We start from the raw sequence: 15,962 nt of genomic DNA on the forward strand, positions 1-15,962 counted from the left end.
ACAGATGCGCGCCATCACACTCCGCTAATTTTTGTATTTTTAGTAGAGACTGGGTTTCGCCATGTTGGCCAGGCTGGTCTCGAACTCCTGATTTCGGGTGATCCGCCCTCCTCGGCCTTCTAAAGTACTAGGATTACAAGCCTAAGCCACCGCACCCGGCCTAATTTGTTTGGTTTTCCAGTAAGCACTGTGGTGTATGTGCTGTTAATTGTCTCTGGTGGACTCCACAAGCTTAATGTACACAGTGCTGGGCTGGTGCCATGGCTGCTTCTCTGAAAAGTTTTTGACATCACACCGAATGGCTGAGACACTACGAACATTTTACTTTTCATCTCAACCTTGTGTCCAGCAAAGGTGCTTGTCTAGTTTCTGTAGCTGTTTGAATGAAAGGCGCAAATTTGGTGTGCTGCTGAGAATGGAGCAGACCTGGCACTGGGTGTGATCTAAGAGACGGGGGTGAAGAGATGAGTCAAGTTGCCTGTGACATTTGTGACACATGGTGCTCAGATTCACCTTGCTGTCTGGAGGGCCCACCCTCAAAGCCACTAAACATGACGACATTAGCCAAGTCCTCTGATCTCTCTAGACAGCAGTTTTCTCCTAAGACAAGATGGCTTTTTGGCCATTGGCTGAAGTAAGCCAGGTGATTTTAAACAATGCATTAAGCTCTTCTGAAATCTAACAGCCTTGTTCCAAGCTGCTCGCTATGGAGAATAGAGCGCTGAGGGAAAGAGGCCTGTAGTCTTTTGCCAGTGGTGTCGGATGGGCTACTCAGCCCCAGCACTTGAAAGTTGCAAACCTAGTCAAGAAAGTGCACACAGTACTTCACCTTTTTATGAGATATAATTACATTGACATGACGCCTTATGATTTACCCGTGACTCGGGGGGTTTCCAAAATCCAAACACTTCCAGACTGGGGCCCGTCAATCAGCTTCCTCTTGCTTTTCGTGGACTCCCAAACTGTGGAAACCTGCTGGTGTTTTGCTGCGGTTTCATTTCCCTCTGCGGAGGAGCCAGGGCAACCTCGGCCAGACAGGCACCCAGCTGCGCCCTTCTTTCCAGGGCCTCTTCACTCAGCTGACTCTCCTGGCCTGCCTAATGCTCCTGGCTGAGACGGTGTCCCGGCTTCCTCTAACAGGTTGGCGAGAAGTTGATCTGCAAACGCGAGGCAGAGCAGGAGTGTCCTTATTCGGTAGGCCTCTGATGGGCCACCAGGTCCGTCCGAAAGTCCTAGCCGAGTGATTGACAGTGGCCATTTCAAAGCCTGATTTCACCTTTGCAACCACAATCACGACCCAGAATAAACTGCTTCCAGGAAGCCATTTAGTTGCACCTTGCCTGAAGTCAGTCTCCGGACTGCCTCTCAGGACCCCCGCCAGGGTTTCGGGTTCCCGCCTGGGTCACGTGTACGGAGGCTGCCAGTGCGCACTCAGCCCGGCCCGCCGGTCGCCAGAGCAACACCAATCCCGGGTTCACTCCCGCCTCGGAAGTGCGGTCCCCGCCCGACAGCCCCCGGCTTAAGGGAGCCTGGCTAGGCCGGCAGCCAGAAGGTCCCGCAGCTTGGGGCCGGCCATGCTTCGCGGCTCGTGGCGCCAGCTTTGGCTCTTTCTCCTGTTGCTGCTGTTGCTGCTGCTGCTCCCGGGCGCGCCTGAGCCCCGCGGCACCTCCAGGCCGTGGGAGGGAACCGACGAGCCGGGCTCGGCCTGGGCCTGGCCGGGCTTCCAGCGCCTGCAGGAGCAGCTCAGGGCGGCCGGCGCCCTCTCCAAGCGGTACTGGACGCTCTTCAGCTGCCAGGTGTGGCCGGACGACTGTGACGAGGACGAGGAGGCAGCCGCGAGGCCCCTGGGTAAGACCCCGTCCCCGCGGCCCGCCGTTCGCTGCGGAGCAGAGTGCGATCCGGGCGCGGCTGTGGTCGCCTCGCTCCTGCCCCCGGGCGACGTCAGGGCCCGCAGTTCTGCTCCGCTCAGCCGCCGGTACCGGCTGTAGGCGGGGGCAGCCTCCGCGGAGCAGGGAGCCCCATCACCGCTCCGGCCCCACTCGCATCCCCGGTGCCGCCCCCTGCGGCCTGGCTGCCCGTCCCCTGCCGCCCCTCATCCCCGCGCTTTCCAGACTCGCTTGCACCGCCTGTGCCGTCTCCCAGCCCACCCTGGCGTTATTCGAAGGTGCTGCTCTTGACAGCGTCCGCTGTGGACATGCCTGGTGACTGCCGTCTCCCTTGCTGCTTTTGGACGCAGGGCTTGAGGACCGACAGTGGGCTGAGCTGGGGCTGGCAGTTGGAATCTGAGTTCTGGGTGTCGCTCTGTCCCTGACAAATTGTGTGGCAACGTTGCCGCATCACTGTCGAGCTCCGGATGGTCTCCTCTCGGTCTCACAGCTCTTCCTTTTCCAGGCTGGCGCCTTTCCCTGTTGGGCCAGCGGTACTTGGATCTCCTGACCACGTGGTACTGCAGCTTCCAAGACTGCTGCCCCGGTGGGGATTGCAGAATCTCCAACAACTTTACAGGTTGGACCTCGCATGGCTTCAAGGGACTAGGGATCTGTGGGGAGGGGACGCAGTCCAGGGGAAATGGTTAGATGCAAGGGACCTTTCGTCATCCTGTCCAACCTCCCCACAAGCAGGAACTTCTGCCACAGTCTGAGGTTTTGAAGGAGTACCAAATGCTTGAGAGTCAGGGAAGCCCCTTTTTAGCCTCTAGCTTAATAGCCCAGGCAAACTGAGCTGTTTCGTGCATCTTGAGGATCCATGGGAATGCCATGAACACATCACACTCAGCTAAGCTGGGAGGAGGGAACAGGCCCATCATTACCACCGTGTGTCCCCTGTCTAAACAGGTTTTCCTCTGCTCATTTGTCAGCTACCCCCACCATGTCCTCCCGCATCCCTGAGAGCGTTTCCAAGGAGAAGAGAATACCTAATATCTGTTATACATACCAGGCACTGTGCTAAGAGTTTCAAAGGGATTAACTCATAATCCAACATCTCCTTTGATCTCTAGGAGAGTCAGGCCCAGAGCACCTTGTTTCACTCTAAACAGAAACAGGGACCTCTCAGAGGGGCTGGAACTATCCAGTGAGAGAACTGATCAGAAATTCTGGGTTATGATTACAAGTGTCCCTTTCTTTTTTTTTTGAGACAGAGTCTTGCTTTGCATCCACACTGGAGTGCAGTGGTGCGATCTCAGCTTACTGCACCCTCTGCCTCCCGGGTTCAAGCAATTTTCCTGCCTCAGCCTCCCGAGTAGCTGGGATTACAGGTGCCCACCACCACGTCCGGCTAATTTCTGTAGTTTTAGTAGAGACGTGGTTTCACCATGTTGGCCAGGCTGGTCTTGAACTCCTGACCTTGTGATCTGCCCACCTCGGCCTCCCAAAGTGCTGGGATTACAGGTGTGAGCCACTGCACCCGGCAACCAGTATTTTCTAATTAGTTTGGGTGACTTGATTTGCATATTGCAGTTGATTTGCATTTTCACTCTCACAAGGTCATCTTTGGCCCCATGTTCTGAAACCTATTCAGACATTTGCAAAAGCTTCCTCTCTTTTCCCCAGGAGCAATTTCTTACCCAGAGTTCTGATCCCAGCTCCTTCAGTCTCCATAAATGAGGCCCACCTTAGATATTTAGGTCACTTAATTGGCCAAAATGCCAATAACACAGTGTTTTTAGGGACACAGTCTGGCTCAGGACAGAAGATAGGAGTACATACAGGTCAGGAAGTCTGAATTTGGATCACTGCTGACTTGGATAAGACCCTAGGTGGCAATTAGCGAGTTACTTTCTGCCCTCAACTACGTTCTGCCCTCAACATGCCTGTTCGACAAAGGCCTGGATATCCAAATTGTTGCGGCCGGGGAATCAGAGACTCCTCCACTGGATTCCTAGTCTTGCCTCTTCCTTGCTGGCAGAGTCCTTCCCAAGTGTCCATTTCCTCAGCTGTATTTTATTTTATTTATTTATTTATTTTGAGACCAAGTCAGTCTCTGTCACCCAGGCTGGAGTGCGGTGGCGTGATCTCGGCTCACTGCAACCTCCGCCTCCCAGGTTCAAGCTATTCTCTTCCCTCAGCCTCCCAAGTAGCTGGGATTATAGGCGCACGCCACCATGCTTGGCTCATTTTTGTATTTTTAGTAGAGATGGGGTTTTGCCACATTGACCAGGCTGATCTCGAACTCCTGACCTCAGGTGATCCACCCACCTCGGCCTCCCAAAGTGCTGGGATTACAGGCGTGAGCCACCTCGCCCAGCCAGTTTCTTCAGCTTTAAATGGGAATAATAATGCCTGCCTTGCAGAATTGTGAAGACTAAATGTAAAACACTTAGCCCAGTTCTGAATACAGAGAAAACAGCAAATGTTAATTTTCTTCTATGTCACTACTACTTTTGGAGCAATGTGTGATACCCTCAACGTTTTATCATAGACCTTGACCTCCCAAGGCTCCAGAATACACGCTCTGGGCTGGCTTGAGGTGTTCAACCAATTGATCCTGGATTTGGAGTGCTCACCCACAGCTGGCAGCACACCCTCCCTGCCTCCACTGTGGCTCCTGGTAGCCCCATCTCCAAATCCTACAACCTCAGGTCTGAGAGGAAGTTAGGCCTAGCAGAGGGCTTTGCACACTGGAGCTGCTCTCAACAAGTGTCGGCTGAATTGAATGAGAATGAATAAAATCAAGCTTCTGCATGAAACAGGGAGCCCTGAAACCAAGGGATGGGAGCAGCCTCAGGACATGGGGGACAGGATTCCTCCCCAGACAGGTCTGTGCCAACTGCTCTGGGTATGTGCAGGATCTTCAGGAAGGGTGATTCCTCTGTCTCCCTAAGTCCCATCTTTATTTCCCAAACTCTTCAAAAAGTAGTCCTTGAGGCCAGGCATGGTGGTTCACGCCTGTAATCCCAGCACTTCGGGAGGACGAGGCGGGTGGATCACGAGGTCAGGAGTTCCAGACCAGCCTAGCCAACACGGTGAACCCCATCTCTACTAAAAATACAAAAGTTAGCCGGGCATGGTGGCGGGCACCTGTAATCCCAGCCATTCAGGAGACTGAGGCAGGAGAATCGCTTGAACCAGGGAGGCAGAGCCGAGATTGCACCACTGCACTCTAGCCTGGGTGACAGAGCAAGACTTCCTCTCAAAAAAGAAAAAGGAAAGAAAGTAGTCCTTGCATCCCTTCTGCTACAAAGTCTGCCTTCTGTCTGCTTATTATGCCAAACAGGAGAAGTAACTGATCCCAACCAAGAGAGATTCAGAGTTGCTTGGTTTCCGGGCTGCTGGCTGCTGTGGTGGATGCGCCTCTGTGTGCCTTTTGCTGTGACTGCCTCTTTCTCGTCCTTAGGCTTAGAGTGGGACCTGAACGTGCGGCTGCATGGCCAGCATTTGGTCCGGCAGCTGGTCCTAAGAACAGTGAGGGGCTACTTAGAGACGCCCCAGCCAGACAAGGCCCTTGCTCTGTCGTTCCACGGCTGGTCTGGCACAGGCAAGAACTTCGTGGCACGGATGCTGGTGGAGAACCTGTATCGGGATGGGCTGATGAGTGACTGTGTCAGGATGTTCATCGCCACGTTCCACTTTCCTCACCGCAAATATGTGGACCTGTACAAGGTGAGGCCGACCAGGGCTGGGGTGAGGCCTCTGTGCTGGGAGGAAGACCCTTCTGCCAGCCCTTCCTTGCAAGGAAGTGGGCTCTGGAGAAGCCTGGGGAGGTGGGGACAGGTGGCAGAACCTGTGACAGAGCCACTCACTCGGTCCACTCCTCACGGAGGCCCTGAGCATCTGGTGGGGACTGGTGTTCCAAACCCCCCCACTGCTCTGTCCCCCGAATAGTCACACTCGAGAGGCTGGACGCTGCACTTAAGCAGGGACGCTGCATGTTGATTTTTGTTGTAGAAGTATTGAAATGTCACAGGCAGTGTAGAACAGAGAAAAGCAAAAACTATCGGACTGTCCACATGGGCACACCCTTGTCAACTAAGGAGAGTTAGCATTTTATGTGCTGCCTTTGGTGCGGAACGTTTCCCCAGGCTGTCATTGTAACTACATTGGACAGAGAGTGGCATATCCTGCCTTTTTAAAAAACAGGCCTATTGGCCGGGCGCAGTGGCTCACGCCTGTAATCCCAACACTTTGGGAGGCTGAGGTGGGCAGATCACAAGGTCAGAAGATCGAGACCATCCTGGCTAAGATGGTGAAACCCCGTCTCTACTAAAAATACAAAAAATTAGCCGGGCGTGGTGGCGGGCGCCTGTAGTCCCAGCTGCTGGGGAGGCTGAGGCAGGAGAATGGCGTGAACCCAGGGGTTGGAGCTTGCAGTGAGCCGAGATCGCACCACTGCACGACAGAGTGAGACTCCGTCTCAAAAAAAAAAAAACAGGCCTATCCTATCTTATATGATTTTCCACGTCTTCCCGTGTCGGCTTATTATATAACAGCAAGTGGATGGACAGAAATTTCCTTGGCTGTTCTGCCGTTTGGGTTTCTTCTACTAATTCAGCCATGTAGTATTGAAAACATACCAGAAGAGCCGGACAGAAATGACTGCACCTGTCTTTGGCTTTCTGTTCTGATATCTGGAATGTGTTCACCTGGGAAGATTATGTCAGTGTCTGAGGACAGGGACTGCCCACGTCTCCTGGCAGTTTCCATATGGCTTTGGAGGGCAGGGGCAGGCTGAGCTGGCCTCTCCAGGAAGAACTATTTGGCTTAGACTGTGGCAAAACTGCTGCAGCCCCAGCTTCCCCGCTCTGAAAACTGGCATGTGCACAGCCCTACACCTCACACTTTCCCCCACACAGGTGCACCCAGTAGACAGGAGTGTGGGCTCTGGGGTGGGAGCTGGGCCTGAATAATATATTCCCTGCCCATTTTGATGAACATTGCAAAGAACCATCTTTTCACTTGAAGGTTTACTATCTTGCCTGGGACAAAGAACCCTCCGCAGCCCCTTGCAGGAGCGAAGTCGGATGTTGGTTGGGCCCAGTGAGTCCTTCAGCAGACTTCCCCCCTGAGATCTCGGCCCAGCCAGGGTGCCCGTGGGCGCTGTGCACCCGGGAGTTCAGGGCAGGGGACTGTGACTGCCTCTAGGCACATGAGCCTCTTCTTGCCCATCACCCCTGTGTTAAAGCCCAACTCCTACCCACCCCCTGGGAATAGACCCCGAGCTTAAACAGGGAAGTTGCGCCTGGATTTTTTTGTTGTAGAAGTAATGAAATTTTGCAGGCAGTGTGGACATTATTAGCTCGGGGATGGGACCTAGTCCTGGAGAGGAGAAAGCAGGGCTGGAGCAGGGGCCCCTTCTCAAGGGCAGAAGGGCTTCTCCCCACTCCTTTCTAGGCTCTTTCCTAGTCCCCAGGCTGGCTTCACCTTGTTTAGCTTTCAACCCTCAGGGTGCTTGAGAATCACCTGAGAGCTGGTCAGATGCAAATGTCCTAGGCCTTCCCCCAGAGCTTGGATTTGATAGGTTCGAGGGGGTGAAACCCAGCCCCAAGGAGTCCATTGCACATGCCCAGGGGAAACCACGCCCTCAAGGCCAGAGGCGGAAGGAGTCGCCAGTTCCCCAGCTGCTCCCTATATCCCATGCAGGAGCAGCTGATGGGCCAGATCCGGGAGACGCAGCAGCTCTGCCACCAGACCCTGTTCATCTTCGATGAGGCTGAGAAGCTACACCCAGGGCTGCTGGAGGTGCTTGAGCCACACTTAGAACGCCGGGCCCCTGAGGGCCACAGGGCCGAGTTTACGTGGACTATCTTTCTGTTTCTCAGGTGGGTTCTGGGGAACAGCAGTCAGGAGGGCTGGGGGAGGGGAAGATACTAGCTGGCAGTGGAGGCTTCCACACGCCCCCAGGTTCAGAACCTTTTCCTCAAGAAAAAACAGCACAAACTCTGGTACAGAAAGCAGCAGCCAGCTGTGATGGCTCACACCTGTAATCCCAGCACTTTGGGAGGCCAAGGTGGCCGGGTCCCTTGAGTCCAGGAGTTCAAGACCAGCCTGGGCAACACAGCGAAACCCTATCTCTACAAAAAGTACAAAAATTAGCTGGGCGTGGTGACGTGTGGTCCTAGATATTCGGGAGGCTGAGGTGGGAGAATCGCTTGAACCCAGGAGGTGGGGGTTGCAGTGAGCTGAGATCGGGCCACTGCACTCCAATCTGGGTGACAGATTTTTTGAAACAAATTCCCAAGGCAAGCCTGATTAGAGAACGGCATAGTCTCCCATCAAGTCCAACATGGCCATTTCTTCCTCCAGCCTTGGAAGGTCTATTTCTGCTCCAATCATGAGAAGTCATTACTGGCTTAAAATCCAGGGCATACGGGTTGAGAGAAACCCATGCTTCCTCTGAGTACCTGTAGTTCAGTTGTGACACTGCCACGCACGACCCAGTCACTGAATCACGGCACTGTGGGTCCTGTACTTTTGTTGACATGTCTTTGCGGGAAGACAACTTAGAAATAACTTGTCCAACCTCATCTTTTTGCAGAGGCTCCAACTGGGGGAGTCCTGCGTCTGTTACAAGTTGAGTTTGGGTCCTTGTTGACCCAATTCGAAGGCTTCACAATAGCTCGAGCCTCGGTAGGAGTCAAACCAAGTGCTTTCTTCCCAACTCCACTCCGGCCTCGCCTTCCCCAGGCCAGCACTTGCTTGCTGGGGGGTTTTCCCAAGCTGCAGGGTGCACTTTGTGAGGATGGGGAAGTTGGTGGGGAGATGCTGATTTTCATCCTAGCTTGGGGAGTGTGGAGGGGTGAAGGGGTGAGCTGTGGAGGGCACATCTTGTTTCAGTGTGGATTCACAAGAAGAACTGAAACGGGCCAGGTGCGGTGGCTCACACCTATAATCCCAGCACTTTGGGAGGCTGAGGCGGGTGGATCACCTGAGGTCAGGAGTTCGAGACCAGCCTGTTTCTACTAAAAATACAAAAATTAGCTGGGTGTAGTGGCAGGCGCCTGGAATCCCAGCTACTAGGGAGGCTGAGGCAGGAGAATCACCTGAACCTGGGAGGCAGAGGTTGCAGTGAGCTGAGACCATGCCATTGCACTCTAACCTGGGCAACGAGAGAAACTCTGTCTCAAAAAAGTGAAACAGGTTTAAACCATTGCTGACTTGGGATTTCTGTGTGGTGGCAGGCAGCCCTCCTGGTCTGTAGGTGAAGCTGTGGAGACTTAGAATGCATTGCGAAGTGGGAGGGGAGCGGGGCGCCCAGGGTGGCTTTTAAGAGAGAGCTCTCTTGCATGATTTGAGTGCCCAGAACCAGGAGGTGAGGACAGTACATTCTTCTAATTAGTTTTTATCCCCACGTTCTGTACTGTTTATTTCCCACCTTCGGAGGCAGCTGGGCTCACCTCTCCTCCTGTTATAGGGAGTCAGGTGGAGGCTGCAACATGCATATGAGCCCAAACAGAGGAGTCACCTGGGTGCTCTGTGGTTTCTCCCCTTGAGCCCTGGGTTGGGGAGTCAGGGGACCCTCTGAACCACCGATGTGGAAGCCAGTCCTTCCCACGGCACGGAGCGAAGCGTGGTGACCCAGCCTCGGGCCTCCCTTTCGCTTCCACAGGGATCTCTCTTGCACTGAGTGTCTTCCTCCTCCCTTTCCCCGTCAGGGGTCTCCTGGCTTCAGGTGGTGCCAGCCACACAGACTCTCCCACCCACTTCTCAGCTTGGAAAACCTCACCTGGGCCATGATTGCCTAATGGGACCCGGTGACCTTGCAGTCTCTAGGCAAATGTTAGCCTTTGTAGTATTTTGGCCGTCGACCCGACGGCAGCACCCTCCAGCCCCTCACCAGCCGCCTGGCCTTTCTCCCCGTGACCCAGCCTCGGTGGACTGTCCGAGGCCACGTGATTGTGGGCGGCATGGGGCGGGGCCTGCGGGAAAGCCGTCTGCCAGACTCCTCCATGCCACAGCAGGGTGGGGAGGTCTCCTAGGAGCCTTTGAGCTCCAGGGAGGAGGATGTGTAACTGACAAGAATGTAAAGGACAGATTAAAAAGATGTGGCCTTGGGTTCTAGTGGCTCTGGTGTGGGCCTGTGCCCAGCCTTTACGAGCCAGAGGTCCCCCTCCAGCCGAGGGCTGGGCTGACATAGTCTATCCCCAGGCTGTCCAGGGTGGCAGCCTCTCAACCTCTGAGGTTCTCAGGTAGTCCGGCGATGGCTGGGAGGAGACACTGTGTTGATATTGGAGTTTCTGGACTTGATCTCTATAATGAGCTTCAATTAATCATCCCTTGTAATAAGGATTCTAGGGCATGAGAGAAAAGCACAGCTGATTCAAACTGCTAGAGTGACCAAGTCACACTGTAGGAAGAGCAGCAGTTTAATTCTGAAATAAATCCTAAACCTGCCATTTGAAGTGAGTCGCCAGTGGTTTTGCTGGCCTCCCCCTGGTGGCAGGAGAGAGGAGGTGGGAGCTGAAGCAGGGAGTTGAGTGTGGTGCTCAGAGCCTGTCCTTCATCCGGGCCAGGGAATCGGGGCCGGTGGCTGGGCATCAGAAAAGTAACATTACTTCGCCCACTTCTGCCAAATATAGAAGGCTGCAAGAATGGGCTCACACGGCAGGACAGGAACGTGGAACTCTGCGATCGGAGCTGCTGCCCTGTTCTCATGGGAGCTGCAAAGTGACTAGGGTAGTTAAAGCCTGTTTCCTTTGTGCTGTTGTCAGGAAAAGGAAAGAAAGGACTTTGAAAAATTATAGAACTACACAAATAGAAATTATTCGTGGAGTCGTGGGCCTTGCGCCCCAGCCCCGTGTCTGTTGGCTGCCTGTTGACTAACGAGAGGACAGCTTAGATTGGTCCAGTCCTTACTTTATAAATGAGGACACTAAGGCTCAAAGAGATGATCGAGTCTATGTCTGTTCTTTAGGAAAGACAGAGCAGTTAGCATGGGGTTTGTTACCAGTAACCACCAGTTCTCTCTGGTGAGGCCTTAAGTCCCCTTCCTTTGGGGTCTTAGGGATAAGGCTGGTGAGAGCAGCCCTGGCAGGGGCTGGAGGCAGGGGAGAGGGCTGGTTGAGAGAGGTGCCTTCTGGCTCCTCCAGACTTCCCAGTGAGGCAGGTGGCTGTGGAAGGGGATGGAGGTGCTCCGGGAAGACAGTCTGTCTGAAGGTAGAACGCTGGTGCTGGAGTGGCGACCCTGAAGACGGGAGGGGTGGCGCATAGAGAGGGGCCCCAGGTTATGGGTCGGTGGGTGAGATTAAAGCCTGTAAAGTGGTGGAAGAAAAGGGACTTTGGCTGTGAGACAAAACAGGAGAGCTTGAGAAGGGTGGAGATGGTGCAGACACATGTGCAGAGATGTCCCTTTATTTACTAAAGGCCGTGTGCCTGATATGTGCAAAGCACTGGGGTTACAGAAATAAATAGGCCCAGCTTCCTGCCCCATGTGATGGGACCTCTCTTTACCCGCATCAGCACCTTACAGGATGGAGACGGCCCTGGAGTCCGTGCCCCTGGGCTGGGGTGAGGGAGTATCACTGTGGGGTTTCACAGCATCCCAGATCCTGCCTTCAGCCTCTGCCAAGGTAAACAGTGCTACCTGCCTCCTGTGGGGAATGCAGGATGGGCCAACACCCTGGCAGCAGACTCTTACCTCAGCTTACGCAATGGTGGCTGCTCCTGTGTGCACAGGTATGTGCCTGGAAGGCCTTCCTGCAGCAGCGGCAGTGTCGGCAAGTGGAAGAGGGTTGTGAGCTGCTTCTCGGGGGAGGCCTGGCTGAGCAACTGACCTTGAGCAAGCACTGCAGATGGCCCTTGTTCCTGCCGGGCTCCTCCAGCTGGGAGCTCTCAACCCCTGGTAAATTCTGGTTGTGAAAAACACATTGGCACCTCCCCCTACGATGAGGCACCCAGTTGGACAACTTGGCAGTCCGGGCTTACCTGCATGGCAGGGAAGGATGCCTGCCCAGCTTTAGCGTCTACCCAATGGCGGAGGCAGGGAGGGAGAGAACCACACAGCTCCCCTCACTTCCCAGGAGCCCCCATGGAACAACAGGGTGTGGTCACAGGCTAAATGAGCAAAGATGTGAGTTAATATACTGGTGGGTGTCATGGGGGCTTTCAGAGCCGGGTAAGGAGGGAAAGAGATGGAGATACTGGTTCCCCACACCTTAACCTGCCACCTGCCTTCCCTGTCCTTTACCCTACCTCATTCTACTGGACCTGAGGAAAACGCAAGGGGGGCTGAGGTAGGAGGATCACTTGAGCCTAGGAGTTCGAGACCAGCCTGAGGAACATAGTGAGACCTTGTCTCTACAAAAAAAAAATTTTTTAAATAGCACCAGGCACACCTGTCATCCCAGCACTTTGGGAGGCTGAGGCGAGCAGATCAGCTGAGGGCAGGAGTTCAAGACCAGCCTGGCCAATATGGTGAAACCCTGTCTCTACTAAAAATACAAAAATTAGCTGGGCATTGTGGCACGTGCCTGTAATCCCAGCTACTTGGGAGGCTGAGACAGGAGAATCTCTTGAATCCAGGAGGCAGAGGCTGCTGTGAGCTGAGATCATGCCACTGCACTCCAGCCTGGGCAACAAGAGTGAAACTCCGTCTCAAGAAAAAAAAAAAAAAAAACAAATCTGGGTAGAGTGGCATGTACCTGCAGTCTCAGCTACTTAGGAGGTTGAGGTGAGAGGATTAGCTGAGCCTGGGGAGGTTGAGGCTGCAGTGAACCAAAATCACACCACTGTACTCCAATCTGGGTGACACAATGAGACTCCGTCTCCAAAGAGAGAGAAAGCACAGGGAAGTGCGAGTGCACTGATGTGGAGCTGGGCAAGGCCTCGGTTTCAGGAGCTGGTGGAGCTGGCAGAGGCTGCAGCCCAGGGAGGGAGGACAGCTCAGTGAGGTGGGGGAGAAGTACGCCTGGGCTGGGGAGGACGGAGGAGGTCCACGTCTCCACCACCTCTGTCCCAGCTTCCCTGCTGGTGGCTCTACGGTTGCTCTTCTCTCTCTATCCCCTTTCTCCCTCCTGTCTCTAACCCAAATTGCTTTCTGTGCTTCACACCTGTAATTCTAGTTGCCCAGTGATAGCACAACCTGAGAGAGATCACAGGCAAGCAAAAAACACTCAAATGTGTGTAAAACCAGGCTTTCATCTCTACCCTTCCATGTTCCACCTCTGTTAAGGGGGACAGCAAGCAGCTTGAGGCTAACACTTGTTGTTTCATGACCTCCTTTCACTTCTCACATCTATCAGTTACAGGGTTTTTCAATTGTGCCTCCATAACTAATTCTTAAATCCTTCTTTCCATCCCTTCTCCATGGTCCATAAGCTCAAGTCCATGTACATGGCAGACAAAGGCCTTCTCACCCTAGCCTTGGCCAACCTTTCATGCCTATGCTCCTCTGGCGCACCCAGGCCTGGACACATCCCTTCCTTGTCGAGTGTCTGATGGTCACTAATTGTTCTTTATTTGCTCAGAAGCCTCGTCCTCCCTCTGAAGCCTTCTCCTTAGAACTCACTCACTCCTCCATTAGCGCTTGCCACACTGTCCTGGAACCGAATACACGGATGCCCCTCAGACCACACAGAAGTAAAGAACCACATCTTACCATCTTCATGCTCCCTGCACTTAGCACAGTCTCAGTAAGTGTGCGTCAAAAGGGAACAAGAGAGAATGGGTGGCAAAGCTGGACAGTGTCTTCTGTGCAGACCTTTAGGTTGTGAGGTTGTGACAAGGTCTCCTGGAAGAGAGAGGTCCACGCCCCTCAGCCTGTATTCTTCCAGGCACCAATGCATTGGTTTCAGCGGTGAGATAACACATATGGAAGCTAAATATAAAGAAATGGGTTAACAAGCTCTTGTCTCTTTCAGTAATCTCAGGGGCGATATAATCAATGAGGTGGTCCTAAAGTTGCTCAAGGCTGGATGGTCCCGGGAAGAAATTACGATGGAACACCTGGAGCCCCACCTCCAGGCAGAGATTGTGGAGACCACAGGTAAGTAAGTGACTCAGTATGCCTCTGGTGAGCCACAGCTGGTGATAATTAGTTTGTTTGTTGGAATGTGTGTTTATGAGGTAGATAGGGTACTTGGGAACACAGAGGGCAGCCCATAATCATCTCACATTGTCAACCTTGGGTAGGCACAAGAAACGTGCCTGAGCTCCTTTTCTGGAAATACTTGGAAGAGGAGTTTGCACGGGCCCCAACAACAGGCGCAGTGGTCTCTGAAGCCTGAGACTCTGAGTCTCACTTCAAGACTTTACCTAAAGGAGACACAGCTGTAGAGTTCTTGACACACACTGCAGACAGCACTCCTAGAGTTGAGAGAAGAGAGCCCACCTCACCCCGCCCTTCAGTTTGGGGGCACCTTAAAACTCCAGTTGGGGCCAGGTGCGGTGGCTCACACCTGTAGTCCCAGCACTTTGGAAGGCTGAGGCGGGCGGCTAACTTGAGTCCAGGAGATCTAGACCAGCATGGCCAACATGGTGAAACCCTCTCTCCAAAAAATACAAAAAACAGCCAGGTGTGGTGTGCGCCTGTGGTCCCAGTTACTCACAGGCTGAGATGGGAGGATCCCTTGAACCCAGGAGGTGGAGGCTGCAAGGAGCCCAGATCACACCACTGTACTCCAGCCTGGTTGAGCAAGCCCCTGTTTAAAAGAAACAAACAGCAACCCCCCACCCCCCTCTAAATTCCAGCTAAGTTCAGTCCTAGGTCAGACTCCATGTAACTTTGGTCTTGATTTCAGACAATGGCTTTGGCCACAGCCGTCTTGTGAAGGAAAACCTGATTGACTCCTTCATCCCCTTCCTGCCACTGGAGTACCGTCACGTGAGGCTGTGTGCACGGGATGCCTTCCTGAGCCAGGAGCTCCTGTATACAGAAGAGACACTGGATGAAATTGCCCAGATGATGGTGTATGTCCCCAAGGAGGAACGACTCTTTTCTTCCCAGGGCTGCAAGTCTATTTCCCAGAGGATTAACTACTTCCTGTCATGAAGGCTAGAGGAAGACTTCCTGGAGCTCCCTTTCTTCCACTAACGGGACCCTGGGACCTGTAGGAGCACCCTGTTTGGGACTGTGAGCTGTTTGAGGGGCTGTGGACTGGCATCCAGCAGTCACTAACACACAACTGGTGTGTAAAAGGCAGGCCTTACATTAGAAGCTGAGCCAATCCTTTTTCTTTTTTTTCCTTTTCTTTTTTTTTTTTTTTTTGGGGGGTTCCACCGAGATAGGAACTTGGATTGCTGGATTCAAAAACAGACCCCATTCTTAAGATCACTTGGTGCCTTAAAGACACGCATTCCAAAGTGGAATGTGGTTGAAGAAAGTGGGCCAGGTGGTTGAAGACAGGCGTGTGGGAGCTCAGCAAATCCCAAAGGCTTATTATGACACTCCAGATGGTCTCCTTAGCATCTCAGCTCTTCTGCAAGGAAGAGCTTGGGTGTTGGGCCTCAAAGGCTGTAGAGTCCTTGGGTTAGAGAGCTGGGGAGAACGAAGTTCTGTGACCCAGGAGTGGCGAGTACACTCTAGGTTTACGGGCTGGTGGGCTTTCAAATTGGGACTCCCAGAGGAAAGCCGGGCTGCTTCTGTTGTGAGCAATCAGCCAAGAGCCTGAGGCTGAAGGGAAAAGTACACAGAGGAAGGTGTTTTACAAATCAGGTCAGTGTAGGCCAAGACTTATGGTCTACAGATTTTGGTGGGGGAGGGGGGAATCTTTTCAAAGACAATTGGGGGTCTTGACGTGTTAATGTAAAGATTAAAATTTTTGATTTTTCTAAAATCCTTGGCCTACTTTCTTACTGTTTCTGAGATCTAGCAAAATTTCAAACCTGATAATCCTGGTAAGGCCTGGCAGAGACAGGGTAGATGCTGGCACACATGGAGCTAGCAGGGTATGTGGCTGGTCTGCCCATCTAGTCAATTTGCTTTGGGACCGCATCGGTGGAACCAAGTCATGCCAACCTCCTACTGAAGAGGCTTCCACAGCACATTGCTCTTACATGTGAAAATGTTCACTCCTGTACTCTCAGCTGTAA

General features: G+C 53.3%; 1 protein-coding gene and 1 long non-coding RNA gene across 3 annotated transcripts; both read left to right on the forward strand.

The window, feature by feature from the left end:
• Window positions 1-1,516: 1,516 nt before the first annotated feature.
• Window positions 1,517-15,706, forward strand: TOR3A (torsin family 3 member A). 2 transcript variants are annotated; one of them, XR_012428013.1, is made up of 7 exons: window positions 1,517-1,848; window positions 2,392-2,505; window positions 5,335-5,600; window positions 7,578-7,756; window positions 13,400-13,564; window positions 13,793-13,917; window positions 14,672-15,706. XR_012428013.1 is itself a non-coding variant. In XM_005540105.5 (6 exons), exons 1-6 carry the CDS (start codon window positions 1,575-1,577, stop codon window positions 14,920-14,922), a joined length of 1,209 nt encoding a protein of 402 aa, XP_005540162.3. In that variant the 5' UTR covers window positions 1,517-1,574; the 3' UTR covers window positions 14,923-15,706. The 2 variants fall into 2 exon arrangements, 1 of the variants encoding a protein (XP_005540162.3); XM_005540105.5 differs by lacking the exon at window positions 13,400-13,564.
• LOC135967715 (uncharacterized) lies at window positions 10,513-11,775 on the forward strand. Its single transcript, XR_012428038.1, has 3 exons — window positions 10,513-10,610; window positions 11,394-11,503; window positions 11,610-11,775. It is a non-coding gene; the product is annotated as an uncharacterized lncRNA (long non-coding RNA).
• Window positions 15,707-15,962: the final 256 nt, after the last annotated feature.

The sequence above is a fragment of the Macaca fascicularis genome, chromosome 1 (assembly GCF_037993035.2).
Source record: "Macaca fascicularis isolate 582-1 chromosome 1, T2T-MFA8v1.1".
NCBI lineage: Eukaryota > Metazoa > Chordata > Mammalia > Primates > Cercopithecidae > Macaca > Macaca fascicularis.

Excerpts from the sequence above, each read along its gene's own strand:
- TOR3A (XM_005540105.5), top strand. The coding sequence starts at position 1,575 with ATGCTTCGCGGCTCGTGGCGCCAGCTTTGGCTCTTTCTCCTGTTGCTG. Across the intron at positions 2,506-5,334 it reads AATCTCCAACAACTTTACAG|GCTTAGAGTGGGACCTGAAC; the intron begins GTTGGACCTCGC and ends TCTCGTCCTTAG. Across the intron at positions 13,918-14,671 it reads AGAGATTGTGGAGACCACAG|ACAATGGCTTTGGCCACAGC; the intron begins GTAAGTAAGTGA and ends TCTTGATTTCAG.